Source organism: Corythoichthys intestinalis, chromosome 17 (assembly GCF_030265065.1).
Source record: "Corythoichthys intestinalis isolate RoL2023-P3 chromosome 17, ASM3026506v1, whole genome shotgun sequence".
Classification (NCBI taxonomy): Eukaryota; Metazoa; Chordata; class Actinopteri; order Syngnathiformes; family Syngnathidae; genus Corythoichthys; species Corythoichthys intestinalis.
In genome coordinates, this window is record NC_080411.1 from 14925353 (window position 1) to 14947171 (window position 21819).

Here is a 21819-nt window from a genome sequence, read left to right on the forward strand (position 1 = left end):
ATGTGATCCTTGTAGTTTTATAATTGTAAATATGTTTTCTCCACTGGAGGGCACTCATGCTCTTTGTCCGAATAATGCTTCATTTCTGTACTTTTTTTTCTCACGCCAGAATTCCTTGGTATTTGTTAGTTATTTGTCTTAAAGTGGTTATGTAATAGGTAATAGTACATAATAATAATAATAATAGTTCATATAGATAACAGTGCTGAGAAAAAAAATACCATTCTTTAAAAAAAAAAAAAAAAAATCAAACAGCGTAAGCAGTTACGATATTACTCATTACTTGAGTATTCTTCTGACAAAATACTGTTTTACTTGTACTTGAGTACATCTTTTGAATGACTACTTTTACTTGAGTAATCTTATTTTGAAGTAATTCTACTCTTACTGAAGGAAAATTTGGCTACTCTACCCACCACTGGTCAAAAGTGAAGGGAGTCAAAAGCTTCAAAAGGCACAATTGCCTTGTTGCTGTCTGTAAAGCTGAACAACTTAGTGAAGTTGGAACACGTCATATTAATAAAGTAAAAAAACAAGGACAAAGATAAAATGGCGGACGAGACTCCAGTTGCAAAGTCAAAATCGCGTCGAGTTCGTCGTAACCCGGAGACTAGATGTAGTCATCCAAAATTCTACTCAAATACATGTAAAAAGATATACGTTGAAAAGAATACTCATTAAATACTCTTTGAGTAATTTGTAACATTGTGAGTAAGTGTTTACAATGTCTGATTATTTAAAAAAAAAAAAAAAAAAAACAATGGTATTTTTTTCAGCACAGCTTCATCTATATGAACTGTTATTATTATACTGTATTATAACCTATTATATAATCATATTAGGCTAAAAAGATAACACAAAAATCCTCCAATTCAGACCAGAACAACGGTTAGAGATTAATGAATTTTCAATACAAAAACAAAAAAGGGAAAAAAATACCCTATTCTCTTACATTTGAAAATTATTTAATTTTAAAAAGTACTTTTGGAAAACCGTAATACAGTCAAATAATTACATAGTCCAACTTGTCTCAGCAAAAAGTTCTTGATTCCAATACCCAGAGTAATAGAACAGTAAATTCACATTATTTATATAGTAAGAGCCTATAAGTCGGCTCATCGCAAAAATAATCGGTGATTCGTTGACTTTCAAAATAAAAGGGCATAAAGTAGGAAGATTGACAAAAGAATGGTGCTTGCAATGGGGCTCACTCAGATGCGCTCTCTGAAATCTCCACGTGTCGTCTCGGCATCGGTGCTCGCCCGCACTGTCTTGTTGGCCATGATGTCGGCCGCCAGTTCCTGCTGGGCCTTCTGGAAACTCGCCCCCGTGGTGCGGTATTCGGCGTGCACCTGACGAAAACGGGGTTGAAACGACGAACGGGCGTCAGATGTCGGCAAGGGACTCCAACCTGCATGAACATGACGAGCGATGCGACAACCAACGCGGTGAACAGCGCCGCCACCGCCATCAGAAGAGCGCTCGCCGCCGGGCTCGTCTTGAGGCACATCAGAGCCGAGAGCCAACCGCTGACAGAGAACAAATGTAAATATTCTCAACTATCGAGCCGTGTGACACGCACGGTGTTTTTTTCCCTACCAGGTCCCCCATCCGGGTATGCCCGCACTCTGCATCGCGTACACGCCCAGCTGCCACACGAACACGAAGAAGAAGACGAAGAAGCTGAACGAGCTGTTGTTCCTGCCACAAAGAGTAGACGAAGAAAACGTAAAAAGATGCTGCTGATCACTCTGTCGATATCTCCGGCGGGGAACTGACTTGAAGGCCCCGTAGATGGGTCGGTACCAACAAACAAAGGAGCACGGTGTTAAAAGCAGGAACCATAGGACGGCAAGACCCAAGTCTACTCGGCGCGTCGGATCCACACTGAACCACGCCAGAGAACCCGCCAGGTTGGCCAGCAGCGTTCCCGTGTGGACTGGAGGTTGAGCACATAGTTTAGAATTAGACGGATTGGACGTCTATCGGACATCACATGCAGTTGCCATGCAACATGACTGCGCACAATCACCAAGTGTTCGCAACACAAGAGGACACCATGTGCAGTTACCACATAAGGTCACCAAGAACAGTCACCACATGTTGAACCTACCAGCAGCCACTACGTTGTGACCAAGTTCAGTCATCACTCATGGTCACAACTAGAGATGTCCCGATCGATCATGTTTTTTTGCTCCCGATCCGATCCCAATCGTTTTAGTTTGAGTATCTGCCGATCCCGATATTTCCCGATCCGATTGCTTTTTTTGCTCCCGATTCAATTCCAATCATTCCCCATAATTTTTCCCGATCATATACATTTTGGCAATGCATTAAGAAAAAAATGAATAAAACTCGGACAAATATATACAGTGCCTTGCAAAAGTATTCGGCCCCCTTGAATCTTGCAACCTTTCGCCACATTTCAGGCTTCAAACATAAAGATATGAAATTTAATTTTTTTGTCAAGAATCAACAACAAGTGGAACACAATCGTGAAGTGGAACAACATTTATTGGATAATTTAAACTTTTTTAACAAATAAAAAACTGAAAAGTGGGGCGTGCAATATTATTCGGCCCCTTTACTAGCAGTGCAGCAAACTCACTCCAGAAGTTCAGTGAGGATCTCTGAATGATCCAGTATTGTCCTAAATGACCGATGATGATAAATTGAATCCACCTGTGTGTAATCAAGTCTCCGTATAAATGCACCTGCTCTGTGATAGTCTCAGGGTTCTGTTTAAAGTGCAGAGAGCATTATGAAAACCAAGGAACACACCAGGCAGGTCCGAGATACTGTTGTGGAGAAGTTTAAAGCCAGATTTGGATACAAAAAGATTTCCCAAGCTTTAAACATCTCAAGGAGCACTGTGCAAGCCATCATATTGAAATGGAAGGAGCATCAGACCACTGCAAATCTACCAAGACCCGGCCGTCCTTCCAAACTTTCTTCTCAAACAAGGAGAAAACTGATCAGAGATGCAGCCAAGAGGCCCATGATCACTCTGGATGAACTGCAGAGATCTACAGCTGAGGTGGGAGAGTCTGTCCATAGGACAACAATCAGTCGTACACTGCACAAATCTGGCCTTTATGGAAGAGTGGCAAGAAGAAAGCCATTTCTCAAAGATATCCATAAAAAGTCTTGTTTAAAGTTTGCCACAAGCCACCTGGGAGACACACCAAACATGTGGAAGAAGGTGCTCTGGTCAGATGAAACCAAAATTGAACTTTTTGGCCACAATGCAAAACGATATGTTTGGCGTAAAAGCAACACAGCTCATCACCCTGAAAACACCATCCCCACTGTCAAACATGGTGGTGGCAGCATCATGGTTTGGGCCTGCTTTTCTTCAGCAGGGACAGGGAAGATGGTTAAAATTGACGGGAAGATGGATGCAGCCAAATACAGGAACATTCTGGAAGAAAACCTGTTGGTATCTGCACAAGACCTGAGACTGGGACGGAGATTTATCTTCCAACAGGACAATGATCCAAAACATAAAGCCAAATCTACAATGGAATGGTTAAAAAATAAACGTATCCAGATGTTAGAATGGCCAAGTCAAAGTCCAGACCTGAATCCAATCGAGAATCTGTGGAAAGAGCTGAAGACTGCTGTTCACAAACACTCTCCATCCAACCTCACTGAGCTCGAGCTGTTTTGCAAGGAAGAATGGGCAAGAATGTTAGTCTCTCGATGTGCAAAACTGATAGAAACATACCCCAAGCGACTTGCAGCTGTAATTGGAGCAAAAGGTGGCGCTACAAAGTATTAACGCAAGGGGACCGAATAATATTGCACGCCCCACTTTTCAGTTTTTTATTTGTTAAAAAAGTTTAAATTATCCAATAAATGTTGTTCCACTTCACGATTGTGTCCCACTTGTTGTTGATTCTTGACAAAAAATTAAAATTTTATACCTTTATGTTTGAAGCCTGAAATGTGGCGAAAGGTTGCAAGGTTCAAGGGGGCCGAATACTTTTGCAAGGCACTGTACATTCAACATACAGTACATAAGTACTGTTTTTGTTTATTATGACAATAAATCTTCAAGATGGCATTTACATTATTAACATTCTTTCTGTGAGAGGGATCCACAGATAGAAAGACTTGTGACTTTGTATATTGTGACTAAATATTGGCATGTAGTGTATTTGTTGAGCTTTCAGTAAATGATACTGGGGCCATCCCAAATGCATGATGGGAAGTGGAACCATGACTGTGCAACGTGCTACCAATTGCTATATCTTCTCTGCATTGGGAAATAACTTAAGGTGTAAAGACAACGATCAATTGCCACCTTGCTTCCCCACATTGCTTCCCATGATATTTCTAATCGTAGGGAGAGGGATTGCAAGGCTTTAGCCAATTAATAAAAGGCTCCATAGACTGCCAAAGTTCACTCTACTCTTGCGCTGCCTTTTATCTCTCTATATAGGTAAAATGGCGTCATAACAGATTGAGCGCGACAATGAGTGAGAGGGTCATGCAGCGCATGCACTGATAGTGTTAAATATTTTAACGTGACACATTTTTAAAAAATTAATTGCAGCCGTTATCGGGATAAATTTGATAACCCTACCTTAAGCCTAAACTAAAGACTGGATGAGTGTAACATATTATGTCTATGACGTTAAATACAATTAGAAAACGATTTAATTAAAATATATACTGTATATACAGTATATTTAAAAAAGGCATGGCCAATATTTTTCGATTCCGATACTTTGAAAATGACGTTATCGGACCCGATCGATCGGGACATCTCTAGTTCTAACCACAATCGGACACCACGTGCGGTTGCCACGCAACGTTGCTGCGCATGGTCGCCAAGTGTTCACAACACAATCAGATACCACATGCGGTTGCCATGCAATGTTCTCTGCGCATAGTCACCAAGTGTTCGCAACACAGGCAGACACCATGTGCAGTTACCACATGCTGTTACCAAGCATGGTCACCACGTTGTGACCAATGAAGGAATTCAGCATCACCCACCCCCCCGGCCAAGCCGCAGAAACGACGACAGCCGAACGGAAACGGTGCTCCGTTGAGACCGCTCCCGTAACCCAACCGGTGGGGGCCAATATTCAGCGTGTTCACTCCCATGTTAACCCTTTGTACTGACTCCAAGTTCCAAAAGTTTGAAGAAGGCTCACCGAAAACAGGTTGACAATTTATTCCTCGACAATGGTCAAAAAACAAGGCAAAAACAGACGACGAAGGTACCCTGCTGGATCCAAAACAAGGCTACATAGAAATGTTCCCGAGCAGCGACAGTTTGTTATCTCAGTGTCCAGTCTTTTTGAAAGCTGCGCTGGAGTGGGCCGGGCCGAAGGTATGGCTGGGTGTTGTCTTGGGATCATCCCTCTGTGGCCGGTTTTGGGCGGTTAGGTTCATGTGTCATCCTTCGTGGCTGGGACGTGGTTACCACAGCGACTGACGCCGGTCTTGACGTCCCAAGCGCCCGCTTTCAACTTGTTATCCTGGCTGGGCGAGATGCTACTTGTTTTAGGACAGAGCGTCCTGCTCTTTATCCTGGAGTGGCCGGGAGAACTGATTGCGAGAGTTGGTGCGTCAATCTTGCTCGTGACCCACACGTTGGGCTTCTGTGATAAGATGGCGTTGTGTATCTATTCTGCTTCTTTTCATTAAACTATGGTGTAAGTGCTATTTATTTTATTATAGGTGTGTTAGAGTAGTACAAACAGTCCTACAGTACATATGAGACATGATACTATTCCCTGATAGATTGTATTACGTGTGTTAGAGTAATGCAAACAGTTAGAAGGTGCCTACGAGAAACGGTACCATCTTTTTCATTCCCCCTCATGAGCCCCGACAGGGCTGATAAGGTGATTCACTTTACTGTGTCAAAGGGCATGGAGTGAAGTCTGCCTAAACTATAGTTAGATGCTTTACTATAATGAATGTGTTAGACTAATGCAAACAATTATATGGTGTGTGCGAGAACGATACCTATTCCCTTCACCAAGTACAGTCATCACTCATGATCACAATGTGTTGACCCCACTTTCGAACACCAAGTGCAGTCACCAAGAACGATCATCACGTGATAAACCTATCAGCAGTCACCAAGTACAGTCATCACGCATAACCACAATGTGTTGACACCACTTGCAAACACCACAAATGTCACTACACACGGTCACCAAGTGTTCACACCACAATCGAACACCACGTGCCGTTGCCACGTTGCTGCGCACGGTCACAAAGTTTTCGCAACAAAACCATGCAGTTAACGCATGCAGTCACCAAGAACGGTCACCACGTGGTGACCAAGTACTACTTGTAAACACTGAGTGCTGTCACCAAGAATGCTCATTACGTGGTGAACCTACCAGCAGTCACCACTTGGTGACCGAGTACAGTCATTACTCATGATCACAACGTGTTGACCCCATTTACAAACACCAAGTGCCGTCACCAAGAACGGTCACCTGAACTTTCAGCAGTCAACATTGCGAGACCAAGTACAACAGACACCAAGTACAGTCATCACAACGTGCTGACATCATTTGCGACCACAATCGGACACCACGTGCAGTTACCGCATGCAGTCATCAAATGCAACTGCCAAAAACGGTGACCTAGTGTTGAACCTACCAGCAGTCACCATGTGGCGACCATACGCGGAGATTAAGGGGTGGGGCATAGCCCCCCCCGTTTGTCGAAAATGTCATTGCATGGAATTGACTTTCCTAACGTACCTGACAAAAGTCTTGTCGCTTGCATACACATGGACCTGAAGTGTCCCTCTAATCTCTTTGTAAGGTTTTGAAATAACATTTCCGTGCCAAACAAAACTGTTGAAAAGTGTTCTGATGTTTACAGCTTGGTAAAGCCCATTGAGTCCATTTTTGCAAAGACATAAGTCTTGTCGCCTTGTCAAATGATGCACACAATCCCAGATTAGAGTTTCACCTGTTACCAATAATGGATCAGTTAACTCTCAGGTGTGTATAAAAAGACCCCAGTGCCCTAGACTGCTACATCAACTGCAACCTGACCTCTGACAAGATGCCTATGAGTCCTCTTGAGACCAAAGTGTTAATTATCAAGAGCCTGAAGACCAGATCCACTGCAGATGTGGCAGACACCTTCAATGTGTCTCAGCGTCAGGTACAGAGGATTAAAAAAAAGATATGAACAGACTGGAGACGTTTTTGACAAGCCCAGGTCAGGCAGACTCCGCAAGACAACTGCTCCAGAGGACCGGTTGTTGGCTGGAAAATCCAAAGCCAGCCCTTTTCCACTGCAGCAGAGCTCCACGAGACCTGGTCACCTAAAGTCCCTGTGTCAACCAGAACAGTCTGTTGAATTCTGTCCAGAAATGGCCTCCATGGTTGAATCAGTGCCCAGAAACCAGCATTAAACAAAAGACAATTAGAAAACCGTGTGGCATTTGCCAAGGCCCACAGCCTGTCAAAAGGATGGATGCTGAAAAAGTGGCAAAAGGTGGATTTTTCAGATGAATCTTTCATTGAACTACACCACAGTCGCCGCAAATATTGCAGGAGACCTATTAGAGCCCGCATGAATCTGAGATTCACTCAGAAAACGGTGAAGTTTGGTGGTTACATCATTACCAAAATCATGGTCTGGGGTTACATCCAGTATGGGGGTGTGCAAGAGATCTGCAGGGTGGAAGGCAACACAGTCTGAGTCTTTCTGTAGGCGACAAAACTTTTGTCTTGGGAGGGTCTTAGCTTTCATATGAGCCATTTCTGAAACCAATTGAATTAGGGCTGTCAAACGATTAAAATTTTTAATCGAGTTAATCACAGCTTTAAAATGAATCGCAATTCAAACCATCTATAAAATATGCCATATTTTTCTGTAAATTATTGTTGGAATGGAAAGATAATAGACAAGACGGATATATACATTCAACATACTGTACTTAAGTACTGTATTTATAATAACAATAAATCAACAAGATGGCATTAACATTCTGTTAAAGCAATCCATGGATACGGATCGTTTTAATAAAGTTTGTAAAATTTTCAATCAAAAAATAAACTCATAGCTCGCCATTGTTGATGTCAATAATATAGTGCTGAAACCTATAAAATCAGTCGCACCCAAGCGCCAGCAGAGGGTGGCAAAACACCAAAAAACACAAGTAACAAGTGGAAATGACACTTTGCTGTTTCTGCTTGAGTGGGGTATGTGCGTTAAATGCGTCAAATATTTTAACGTGATTAATTTTTTTAAAATTAACGCCCGTTAATGCGATAATATTGACAGCCCTAAATTGAATAATTAAAAGTCAGGTTATTAGCAATTGTTTCTACAAAATGGATCAGCAACAAGACTTTTGTCAGGGACTGTAGAATTCCACTAACAAATGACGGGAAGAGGGGGGAAAAAAAAGCTCATTTTCAACGTATTATAAATATTCCTGGCTGAAATATTCAGTCAAAAGATGCGGCGTCAACTTCTCCACTAAGTAAGACAGAAAAACCCGCGCGCCCACACACACAGAGCTGGGATTTCTGTATGAACAAGCATGGGCTAAGCTACTATCCGAGCATATATCTTGTAAGTTAATTTTATTGCTGTCACTGCGTTTCGGGGTCATCAACATGTTTTGGCCCCCCTGCCACAAAAGTCAAACTCTGCCTATGGTGGTGACCAAGTACAGCAGGGGTCCCCAAACTACAGCCCGCGGGCCGGATACAGCCCGCCTCCACATTTGGTCCGGCCCCCTGAACAATTAAAAAAATTTTTTTTTACTTGTGTTATTTATTTCCTGGCTTTTTCTGTGAAGAACCCAGACAGGGTTATTTGGTTGTTATCTATTTAATTAATAGTGTTATTATTATATTATATTATATTATATTATATTATATTAGTGCTGCAACAATTAATCAATTAACTCGAGTATTCGATGAGAAAAAAATATTCAAATTAAATTTTGTTGCTTCGAGTATTCGTTTAGTTAAAGTGGCGTTGCAATGGTTAATTTTGAAAGTGTTTGCATATAGTTTTATTGATTTTGGTGGATACACTGCCGTCTGGTCTGCCTTTCACATGGCTGAATCCAACTGTTCCCTGTTAAGACCAACGTAAGAAGTTTTTGTTTGAGCTTGTTTTTTAATGCATTCATAATTTAGTTTATAGGTATATTTAGCCGTTTTTTTTGCGCGAATATGTGTCTGAACCATTTGTTAAGAGGATAAAAAAAAAAAAAAACTTTAGCATTTTATAGCACAAGCTAGCGGACTTTTTCTATGTAAGTTAGCCAATTGTTCTTTTGTTGTACATAGATTCTCATTTTAAAAAAAAAATATTGTTTGAGGCTCAGCTCAGATATTTTAGTTTTTCATGTTCCTTATCCGATTACTCGATTATTCGAACTAACTAGTCTATCGATTAATCGACTACTAAAATATTCGATAGCTGCAGCCCTATATTATATTATATTATATTATTTTTATTTTACTTTTGTTCCGTGAAGAATCCAGAAAGGGTTATTTGATTGTGGCTTTCTGAAAAACAATACATTTTTACATTCAGGCACTCCTGCAATCGTCACACTTTTCCTGTTACAAACTGACCCCGGCCCCTCATCAGAGAAGCGAAGAGTTATGTGGCCCTCACAGGAAAAAGCTTGGGGACCCCTGAAGTACAGCATTCACCAAGCACAGTCATCATGTATGACCACAACAAGTCGACCCGAATTACAAACACCACGTACTGTTACCGCGCAAGACCACTACTGGGGGGTCACCAAGTGATTGCACCACATGCGGTTGCCACGTACAATTACAACATGCGGTCACAAAGAGCGGTCGCCACATGCAGTAAACTACAAGGGGTCACCACGTCGATTTGTGAGAGCAACACGCACACATCCAGAGGTAATACATGTTTTTGACCGTCTTCTGGTACTCCACAGGAATGTCCACCGCAATGTCGTGGTAGAAACAAGGGCGCACCGGGAACCTCCCCGGAAGGGGGGGCCAGTTGTTTCTCCTGCCTGAGATTGAGGGGTGGCAGGGTTGGACAAAGAAAGAGGATTCAATCACAGGAGTCAATACAGCCAACAACGTGTGTTGCCTGCAAAAGTAAATGATATTTTTCCACTTCATGTTTCTTACTAATATAAAATACAAATAAAATCTATACAAAAAGTACAAATATGGAGAAAATGATTTGACTAGATTTAAGAAAAATAATCTGATTAAGACGTGACAAATTTGCAGTGGAGTCGCTGCCTGCCTCCCGAAAAAAAATTGAGAACGTATTTCCTGACCTCCTGAAGCCCTGACCGACTGCATCTCCCTCTCTCTCCGGTCCAGCTCGGCCGCCTTCCTCTCCAGCTCTTCCTGCCTCCTCAGCAGATCACCGGCGGCCCCGCTCGTCTCCTGACGGTCAAAGCGGACGTGAGCTCCGAGCCATTTTCCCACTCGGCCGAAAAGAAAAGAGGCCACCTGCGCACGAGCCAGCGAGTACACGGGAGGCTCCTCCGTGGGCTTCATGACGGCGGGCTGCGTCGGGGGCTTGCTCGCGGTCACGGTCTGAAAAAAAAAAAAAAAAAGTATAATATGACTATGCAAACATTGCACATGGAGTACCCAGATTGAGACAGCTGTCTGAGAACATAGTACTTAGTGACATGCATGTGACAGTGTTGTGGCATTAGCAGTGCAATGACAGTGACATTTCCTCCGTGGAGTTGGGGCCCCCCCATCAGACGCAAATTTATTTAAAAAATGATGTGCTACGTTTGTGCGTGTTTGTGCTGTAAAATGTTTTTTTGTGCTATCATTTTATAGATATTGAGATATATATTACAAGTGATGACGTCAATCGCTGGCCCTCTGTTATGGCTGACGGAGCGTACCAACTCTCAATAACAGAGGGATGTCCCAACAACTAGCGCAAATGTAGCATAGACAAATGACACCTCTTGGGGTCCATTTTGCTGAACTTTTTCAGTGCCACTGACAATGTTAGACGCCCAATCATCCTTCCGTTGTGGATCTTAATGAGTTCATCACTAGTAGGCATCTAGTCTATTTGAACAGGATTATGGGCTGTGGCGTTCCCCAGGGGTCAATCTCAGCACCCCTACTGTTCATTCTGCATTTTAAAAAATGCTAAAATCAAATGGACGGGACGTCTAACGCCATCAACAGCAGGCTCAGAGTCAATCACAGGTGCTTTGACACTGATAAAATAATCAGTTGAGAAATAAGCTAGTTATAACTTAATTTGAATATCAATGCATTGACTTTGATGGGAATGTTGCCCCTACCAACATGGCCTCATGGTCTTTTCTTGCTTCTGCCATGAATTGAAATGAGTTTATCACTAGTAGACATCCAATCTATTTCAAGTCGATTAGACATTTATCACCGTCAATGGCAAACAATGAGTTAACGAGTATTTGATTTGAATTTAAATTGGATTGTACAGTTTTTAAACCTAATCCTAAATTTGAAGATAATGGTGAATATTATAAGCAAACTATAGATAAACCATTAAAAAAAAAAGTTTTTTTTGTTGCAGCTCATTAAAATGTGCCAAAGGGCTTTTGTGGCTTCTGGTACTTTTATTTTGGCAGGAGATGGTCAAAATTGCTCTTTGAGTATCTAAGGTTGCTGACCCCTGTTATAGCATATGTGCACTGTTTGGATGATGATCTTTGTTATTATGGATTTTGCACCATCTAGTGGCCAGTGTTACAAAAGGAAAGTAGCAGAAGAAAAATTGGACTTTTAATATAGACCAGTGGTGGATGAAGTACAGTACTCACTTTTATTACTTAGGTAAAAGTACAGATCCAGGTGCAAAAAATGACTTGAGTAAAAGTACAATTATTCAAGAAAAAAATTACTCAAGCATAAGTACTGAGTACTTGCTTTAAAATTTACAAGTAAAAAGTAAATGTATTTTCTCTCGATGCAAAAGTGTAATATACATACAGAGATCTGAATCAACATTCAAAGAAAAAAACTGAAAATTCATTGACTGCCCAGTTTTATTTAAAACTGTGCAGAGTGGAAAAAAACAAGCAAAAAAATTGACTACACTGTAAACAAAAGCTTAACAAGCTCAAAAACTCTAAAACTTAGTTTAATGGCGGATTGCAATCAACTATCAGGTGCATACCGCCGTCTACTGTACAAGAGTGTGGCGGTTTTTATTGGTCAATATCTTGTTCACCTGCCACTATTGCTTGTACTCGTGTTGCTGCCTCTAGTGCTTAGTTACAGTATAGTTGCACGGGGCTTATCGATTGCGCCGGAGGCATGAAAACAAAACTATCAATTCACAATGAAGAAAAAAAGAAAACGAACTAAAGTAACGTGTAACGCAGGCAACAATTTGAAAAGTAGTGGAGTAAAAGTAAAAAATACCACTTCATATTTGTGATCAAGTAAAGTACAGATACACAAATATGTTCAGTCATGTGAAAAAATTAGTACACCCCATATTTGGTCATATGGATATTTATCATCAATTTTTAACAATCTTGAGAGAGTAATAGAGTAACAGAACTAAACAATTAACCCCCCCCCCCCATTTTTCTTAAAATAACTATCTGTAAAATGTAATTTTAAATTAATGCAATTTCTATTGAGAATAAATTAGGACGCCCCCACATCAATCCCGCTTAAAATGGCTAAAATCACACACAGCAGTATCACATCAGGTGCACTTGATTACAACATCATTACCCAGTATTTTGAAGAAGGCTTGCCTTATTTAAATCTCACATTTAGTTTGGTGTGCCCCTGACTGTTGAAGTGAGAGAAAACACCATGGTGAGATAAAAGGAGCTGCCTGAGGCCTTCAGAAAGAAGACTGTAGACGCTTTTGAGTCTGGTAAGGGATTTCAAAAGCTCTCAAAAGAATATAAAACCAGCCATTCCACTATCCGGAAAATAGTCTACAAGTGGTGGACATTCAAAACAACTGACAATATGTCCAGGTCTGGCCGACCAAGCAAATTCACCCCGAGAGCAGACCGCAAGATGCTAAAAGCAATCTCCAAAAACTCTAAAATGTCATCACAGGACTTACAACAGGCTATTGCTACTGTTTATGTGAAGGTGCATTGCTCTAGAATCAGAGACTTCATAAGTTTAACCCTCATGGGAGGTGAGCAAGGAGGAAACCTTTGCTATTCAAGAAGAACATGAAGGCCGGACTGACGTTTGCCAGAGTGAATGTAGACAAAGACCAGGACTTCTGGAATAATGTTCTTTGGACAGATTAATCTAAAATTGAATTATTTCGACACCAGAACAGAGGACATGTTTGGCATAAACCCAATACAGCATTCCAGGAAAAGAACCTCATACCAACTGTGAAGCATGGAGGTGGAAATGTCATGGTTTGGGGATGTTTTCCTGCAGCAGGACCTGGCCAGCTTACCATCATAGAAGCCACCATGAATTCTATCGTGTATCAGAGGATGCTTGAGGAACATGTGAGATCATCTGTCAAATAATTAAAGCTGAAGCAAAACTGGATCCTGCAACATGACAATGACCCAAAACTTACCAGTAAATCCACCAAGGACTGGCTGAAAAGGAAGAAATGGAGAGTCCTGGAATGGCCGAGTCACAGCCCAGATCTTAATCCAATTGAGATGCTGCGGGGTTGGGGTGACTGCATGCAAGAAACCCCTCAAACACCTCACAGCTGAAAGTATTCTGCGTTGAGGAGTGGGGCAAACTTTCTTCAGACCGATATCAAAGAGGGTTAGGGTTAGATGGCGACAAAAAGCATTTCACTGAATGCTGAAATGGTTGCAGCTCAACGTTGCATTCGTAGGAAGAATTGACGGAGAATAAGTTGTCTTTTAGCCAAAACTCAGCGTATTTAACCCTTTAAGGTCTGGGCCTATTTTGTCTGATTTTGCATGCCTTTGAAGTTGCCTTTATATTTCAAAGAAAGAATTGTTTACGATGGCCTGGTTTGGTCCCTTTTTTTGTGACACCTTGAACTTCATGTCCAAACTGTTGTTTCCGTCACTGACCAATTATAAATCATCATTTTGGGCCCAAAAAGACCAAAAATTCGACAATCGTTTTGTCAAAATTTTTAATTTTGATGTCCAATTGACAACCAAACATGCGTAACGAACCGTTTTGAAACTTTGTAATATTTATTCAACATGTTAGGATGAACATTCAACCAAAAAAATTTAGAATAAATAGTCTTATATTTGACAATTCAACATAAACAACAGGTATAGCATAGGCGTTTTTTGCCTTTATACATGCTCTAGTCAAAACAGGTTATATACAGCAGACCGAACAGTGAAAAAATATATACCATCTAACACAAAAAGTGTTTAGAGGCCATCTCTTTATGAGTTTAGGTATTGCGGCCCATCACCTGATGAAAACTATGTACACACAATCAAGCTTCTTGAACACACATTGATATACACAAATTGAGAAGACTGATTGTGGGAAAAAATGTATATATATATAACATTGGGGGGAAAAAAAGTATTTTCAAAAATATTTACAATAAACAAGTTAAATTTTTTTCAGGCATGCCACTCCGAAAAGCAGTTTCGTCCTGGAATTCGAAACAGGGCGACATCACACAGCCCACACTTCCATGGGGTGTTGGTCCTCTTTCCACCCTTCCATTTTCATTTCACTTTACTTTCATTGTCACTATAAATGTACATGAAAAAAAGTCAGTATTTATGAAAATAATAAAGTATAAAATAAAAATATATAAAGCAATAAATAATATTGGAAATCTATATGTATGACAATAGAAAGAATACCATAGCTGAATATGTGCTACATCCCTAATCTTCATATAGAAAGAAGATCACCACAATTATAAATTCCTGCCTTGGATACACACAGTTCACGTACGACTTTGATCTGATATGCACAGTTTATTATTATATACACAAACACACACTTATATTGCATCAAAATTAACTTTGTCTTGCAATATCAAAAGAAACTTTCAAAAGAAACTTTTTCCAGCCTAAAAAAAAAAAGTGAGTTTGCTTACCTCTGCTCGTCGATGGCGTCACCCACGTGTTCAAATACGTCACTATCTTCACTCGAGGACTCTTCCGAAGAAGACGATGATGACGAATTTGGACCATCCTCTTCCTCAAGTTGATCAAATAGCACAATTGCTTGCGCTAAATTTAGTTTTCCGTTCATTCTCAAAGTCACACAAAGTCGCTGCTCGATCCAAACGGCCGTCGGCTCGCCACCTCGCTGCTTCAGAGCACTCCTCCCTCTCGTTCGGTGGAACCTCGCATGGCAGTTATATTTATTTAAAAAACGCATTTAGTGCGTCCACTGTGACTTCGAAAGGGTTCGTTTGATTTGTGTTTTTTTCATGGCGCTTCCGTTTTGAAAAAGGACAAGAAATGATGGAAATATAGACACAAACAAATGATCCATGCAGCGTTTTAATGTTTTTTTGAGAGGACAATAAAACTATAAAACTTAAATGACAATATCTCACGTTTTAATTGGTCGATTGACTTCAAATAATAACAAGAGTAAACCGCAACTTCCGCACTTTAAAACGAGACCAACCAACGGCACGTGGGTGACGTATTTAAAACGTGAGGGCGCTTCAAAGACGACGTGCGCTGAGGACGCGCCGGCGCGTCCTTCGACTCTCAAGGGTTAATTTCCATTGACATGCGGATACATCCTCTCTCATTGCTGTCTTCACAGGCAATCCCACAAATCAAAGTCATCAAAGTCAAACAAGAAGAAGTAATAAAAGTAGCACTTTAAACAATTAAGTCCCATCCTGCCATCTTGTGGCGAAAAGTTAATATGTCAATAATAACAAGCAATAGGAACATTATTTCCACATCAACTGAGGACACATTTATGAATACAAAACATTTCCTCCACCATTTCTCTCAACACTGAAGTAATTTCAGCCAAAGGGGGTAACACTAGCCATTAGGTGGTAGGGTGTCCTAACTTTTGCCTCAGTTAGAATATGCATTTTTGTTGATATATTTGGTTTAATGAGTAAAACAATGTTAATTGTTGTTGTTTACCTGCAATTAAATCACTTTCTTTTCCAGCGATAAAGAAAAATTGATCAGACATTGATATGGGAACATTTGTTAATAAAGAACTGAAGATTTAATGGGCTGTCCTAATTTTTTCACATGACTGTACTTCAGTACAGTAACTAAGTATTTTTGCTCCGTTACATTCCACCACTGATATAGACATTTACAGTGGCGCAAAAAAGTAGTCAACCACTAATTGTGCATGTTCTCCCACTTGAAAATATTAGAGAGGCCTGTAATTGTCAACATGGGTAAACCTTAACCATGAGAGACAGAATGTGGGGGAAAAAACCCAGAAAATCACATTGTTTGATTTTTAAAGAATTTACTTGCAAATCATGGTGGAAAATAAGTATTTGGTCAATACAAAAGTTCATCTCAATACTTTGTTATGTACCCTTTGTTGGCAATAACAGAGGCCAAACGTTTTCTGTAACTCTTCACTAACTCACACACTGTTGCTGGTATTTTGGCCCATTCCTCCATGCAGATTTCCTCTAGAGCAGTGATGTTTTGAGGCTGTCGTTGGGCAACATAGACTTTCAACTCCCTCCACAGATTTTCTATAGGGTTGAGATCTGGAGACTGGCTAGGCCACTCCAGGACCTTGAAATGCTTCTTACGAAGCCACTCCTTTATTGCTCTGTCTGTGTGTTTGGGATCATTGTCATGCTGAAAGAGCCAGCCACGTCTCATCTTCAATGCCCTTGCTGATGGAAGGAGATTTTTTGACTCAAAATCTCTCGATACATGGCCCCCTTAATTCTTTTCTTTACACAAATCAGTCGTCCTGGTCCCTTTGCAGAAAAACAGCCCCAAAGCATGATGTTTCCACCCCCATGCTTTACAGTGGGTACGGTGTTCATCGGATGCAATTCAGTATTCTTTCTCCTCCAAAAAGTTCTATTTTGGTTCCATCTGACCATAACACATTCTCCCAGTCCTCTTCTGGATCATCCAAATGCTCTCTAACGAACCGCAGACGGGCCTGGACGTGTACTTTCTTCAGCAGGGGGACACGTCTGGCAGTGCAGCATTTGAGTCCCTGGCGGCGCATTGTGTTACTGATAGTAGCCTTTGTTACTGTGGTCCCAGCTTTCTGTAGGTCATTCACTAGGTCCCCCCGTGTGGTTATGGGATTTTTCCTCACAGTTCTTGTTATCGTTTTGACGCCACGGGGTGAGGTCTTGCATGACCCCCAGATCGAGGGAGATTATCAGTGGTCTTGTATGTCTTCCATTTTCTAATAATTTCTCCCATAGTTGATTTCTTTACACCAAGCGTTTGACCTATTGCAAATTCAGTCTTCCCAGCCTGGTGCAGGTCTACAATTTTGTCTTTGGTGTCCTTCGACAGCTCTTTGGTGTTGGCCTTAGTGGAGTTTGGAGTGTGACTGACTGAGGTGTGTCTTTTATAACGATAATGAGTTAAAACCGGTGCCATTAATACAGGTAACGAGTGGAGCCTCGTTAGACCTCATTAGAAGAAGTTAGACCTCTTTGACAGCCAGAAATCTTGCTTGTTTGTAGGTGACCAAATACTTATTTTCCACTCTAATTTGGAAATAAATTCTTTAAAAATCAAACAATGTCATTTTCTGTTTTTTCCCCCACATTCTGTCTCTCATGGTTGAGGTTTACCCATCTTGACAATTACAGGCCTCTCTAATCTTATCAAGTAGGAGAACTTGCACAATTCGTGGTTGACGAAATACTTATTTGCCCCACTTTATATAATGTGTGTTTCAATTGCCTTGTAAAGTGCTTTTCAAATAAAATATATCGGCATACAAAATCTGATTTCGATGTCGGCAATCGGCTAAAAGTGCTTTTTTTTTTTTTATTTTAAAAAAAAATGGCATCGGCCTTTGAAAATCCCATATTGGTTACCTCTAATTACGACGGCGGAAGTGTAAAAGACTCACTGGTGTGGGCTCTGCAAAGGGATTGTAGTCTTCGAATCCTACTTCCATTGTCATCCGTCTTGCTTGTGGATCCTAAAACATTTTAATAATTATACACTAGAACTGTACATTGACTTTTGTACACAAAACTCACTGAGACAAGATCAAGACTTTTGACAGTTGAGACAGAGCACATAAAAATCTATTTCCCTCCAAAAAAAAAAAAAAATAAAAAAAAAATAAAGGTGCAACGCTTCACGTGGACACTGTAAATTTATAACATTTTATAACATTTTAGTAAGATTCTTTTTCTTAAATGTACTGTAGTCATTTTCGCCATCTTGTTTTGAGTGTTAAAGATTAACAGATTAATGCGCCAGATTATTGCATTTACTATTAGTTTTTATGAAGTCATGCATCTAAAAGTTGTTCATTGTTCACCTAAACCAAGAAAAAATTGCTTTCAAATAATGTTTTGAACAATATTCTTGGATTTAAAACATTTCTGACAAACAAGCTCTGTTAAATTTAAATATACAAATTCATTGCTTAAAATTAATCTGTTAATCTTATTTTCAGTTAGATATTTTTCTTATTTCAAGAAATCTAAGAGAATAAAATTCACTTGAAGATTATTTCTCTTATTTATTGTAGATTTACACTTAAAACATGGGAATTTAACTTGTTTTAATGAGGTGTGTTTTTGCAGTGTATGCTACATGGCGGCCAGTCTCAAATCCAGTGAATTTTCTAGTCATGATTGCAAAAGAGACATTTAACAAAATGTGATGGAGAAGAGTACCTTGCTCGCCATCCTTAGGTTCTCCTGGCCGCCTATCGTCCCTCAGCTCGGCATCAGCCACCGCGGTGCATTCACTCCTTTGACTCCAACATTCCCGTCTGTACTCCTGATAAATAAGCGAGTAAGTAATGCACCGCCCGCCTTCCACCCCTTGCCGCCAGACCGTCGTTCTCTCAATAATTCAGATGAGGGCTGTTGGGCAGTTTGGATACGATACAATTGGACAAGACTGTTGTATTATTACTGTGGGCTTGACATATTCGCTGCGAATGTGCATTACAGGCAAAAACTATACATTAAGAAATATTGGACCATAGACTTCATAATATATACAGTGTATCACAAAAGTGAGTACACCCCTCGCATTTCTGCAGATATTTAAGTATATCTTTTCATGGGACAATAGTGACAAAATGAAACTTTGACACAATAAAAAGTAGTCTGTGTGCAGTGGGGCAAATAAGTATTTAGTCAACCACCAATTGTGCAAGTTCTCCTACTTGAAAAGATTAGAGAGGCGTGTAATTGTCAACATGGGTAAACCTCAACCATGAGACAGAATGTGAAAAAAAAAAAAAAGAAAATCATATTGTTTGATTTTTAAAGAATTTATTTCCAAATTAGAGTGGAAAATAAGTATTTGGTCACCTACAAACAAGCAAGATTTCTGGCTGTCAAAGAGGTCTAACTTCTCACGAGGTCTAACAAGGTCCAATGAGGCGCCACTCGTTATCTGTATTAATGGCACCTATTTTAATTCATTATCGGTATAAAAGACACCTGTCCACAACCTCAGTCAGTCACACTCCAAACTCCACTATGGCCAAGACAAAAGAGCTGACGAAGGACACCAGAGACAAAATTGTAGACCTGCACCAGGCTGGGAAGACTGAATCTGTAATAGGTAAAACGCTTGGTGTAAAGAAATCAACTGTGGGACCAATTATTAGAAAATGGAAGACATACAAGACCACTGATAATCTCCCTCGATCTGGGGCTCCATGCAAAATCTCAACCCGTGGCGTCAAAATAATAACAATAATGGTGAGCAAAAATCCCAGTACCACACGGGGGGACCTAGTGAATGACCTACAGAGAGCTGGGACCACAGTAACAAAGGCTACTAACAGTAACACAATGCGCCGCCAGGGACTCAAATCCTGCACTGCCAGACATGCCCCCTGCTGAAGAAAGTACACGTCCAGGCCCGTCTGCAGTTCGCTAGAGAGCATTTCGATGATCCAGAAGAGGACTGGGAGAATGTGTTATGGTCCGATGAAACCAAAATAGAACTTTTTGGTAGAAACACAGGTTATCGTGTTTGGAGGAGAAAGAACACCATACCCACTGTGAAGCATGGGGGTGGAAACATCATGCTTTGGGGCTGTTTTTCTGCAAAGGGACCAGGACGACTGATTTGTGTAAAGAAAAGAATTAAGGGGGCCATGTATCGAGAGATTTTGAGTCAAAAAATCTTCTTCCATCAGCAAGGGCATTGAAGATGAGACGTGGCTGGGTCTTTCAGCATGACAATGATCCCAAACACACAGCCAGGGCAACAAAGGAGTGGCTTCGTAAGAAGCATTTCAAGGTCCTGGAGTGGCCTAGCCAGTCTCCAGATCTCAACCCCATAGAAAATCTGTGGAGGGTGTTGAAAGTCCGTGTTGCCCAACGACAGCCCCAAAACATCACTGCTATAGAGATCTACATGGAGGAATGGGCCAAAATACCAGCAACAGTGTGTGAAAAGCTTGTGAAGAGTTACCGAACACGTTTGGCCTCCGTTATTGCCAAGAAAGGGTACATAACAAAGTATTGAGATGAACTTTTGGTATTGACCAAATATTTATTTTCCAACATGATTTGCAAATAAATTCTTTAAAAATCAAACAATGTGATTTTCTGTTTTGTTTTTTTTTCCACATTCTGTCTCTCATGGTTGAGGTTTACCCATGTTGACAATTACAGGCCCCTCTGATATTTTCAAGTGGGAGAACTTGCTCAATTAGTGGTTGACTAAATATTTATTTGCGCCACTGTAATAGACTTTATTTATTTTCCCCTCAAAATATAGCCATTAATATCTAAACCCCTGAAAACAAAAGTGAGTACACCCCGATGAAAAAATGCACATCCCTAAATGTCCAAATTGAGTGCTGCTTGCCATTTTCCCTCCAAAATGTCCTGTGACAGGAGTGCTGTCAGCATTGCTGCAGAGATTGAAGAGGTGTGTGTGTGTGTGGGGGGTCAGCCTGTTAGTGCTCAGACCATATGCCGCACTCTACATCAAATTGGTGTGCATGGCTGTCACCCCAGGAGGAAGCCTCTTCTGAAGACGGTACACAAGAAAGCCCGCCCATCTCATCAGACCATAGGACATGGTTCCAGTAATCTATGTGCTTTGTTGACATGTCTTTGCAAACTGTTTGCGGGCTTTCTTGTGTACCGTCTTCAGCCATCCATCAAAAAGGATTGGGCGTCTGACGCCGTCAATGGCAGCCAATAGTTTAAATGAGTGTCCTGTAATGTTTCACAAAAGAAAAAAAAACAATATGAAGAAAATATTTTATATTCAATTTGTATTGTTGAAACCTTGTCCTAATTTGCAGGGGATTTGGGTCAAGCAAGGGTCCTCGTTAGCCTGCGGTCATCACGTTAGCATATGCTTCCGCCCGCTTGTCCTCGGGCAATAGCATAAACGCCAAAAATATGGTGCCCCCGCAGGTCTTTGTGTAAATAATTCACAATGAGCGGAAAATGTCTTATACTATCCTAATTGGAAGTTACCATTAAACTAATTATAAAACATTATTTTAAAATGTAAAAGGATTATCTAAAGGCGAAAGAAAACGACGGCTTGAAAACAGTGTCTTGGGTCGGAACTGATACCTGATTGTGGCCTCACTGTGTTCCGGGACTTATTTGGGCTGATCTGGCGCCTTATTGTCGTAATCGACTTGGCCACAGTTGTTGAGTATTACAACCAACAGCGACTGTTTCAGGCTGTGACCACTGGGCAGTGCTGTTGAATTATGTAGC

At 40.7% G+C, this 21819-nt stretch overlaps 1 protein-coding gene across 1 annotated transcript; it reads right to left on the minus strand.

Annotated features, from left to right (window-relative positions):
- Positions 1-847: 847 nt before the first annotated feature.
- On the minus strand, positions 848-21816 carry LOC130905048 (secretory carrier-associated membrane protein 1-like). Its single transcript, XM_057818050.1, has 10 exons — positions 21670-21816; positions 18781-18886; positions 18000-18071; positions 10467-10553; positions 10289-10400; positions 9884-10012; positions 1780-1939; positions 1600-1701; positions 1412-1529; positions 848-1352 (listed from the first exon to the last, which is right to left on the minus strand). Exons 2-10 carry the CDS (start codon positions 18790-18792, stop codon positions 1212-1214), a joined length of 933 nt encoding a protein of 310 aa, XP_057674033.1. The 5' UTR covers positions 18793-18886; positions 21670-21816; the 3' UTR covers positions 848-1211.
- Positions 21817-21819: the final 3 nt, after the last annotated feature.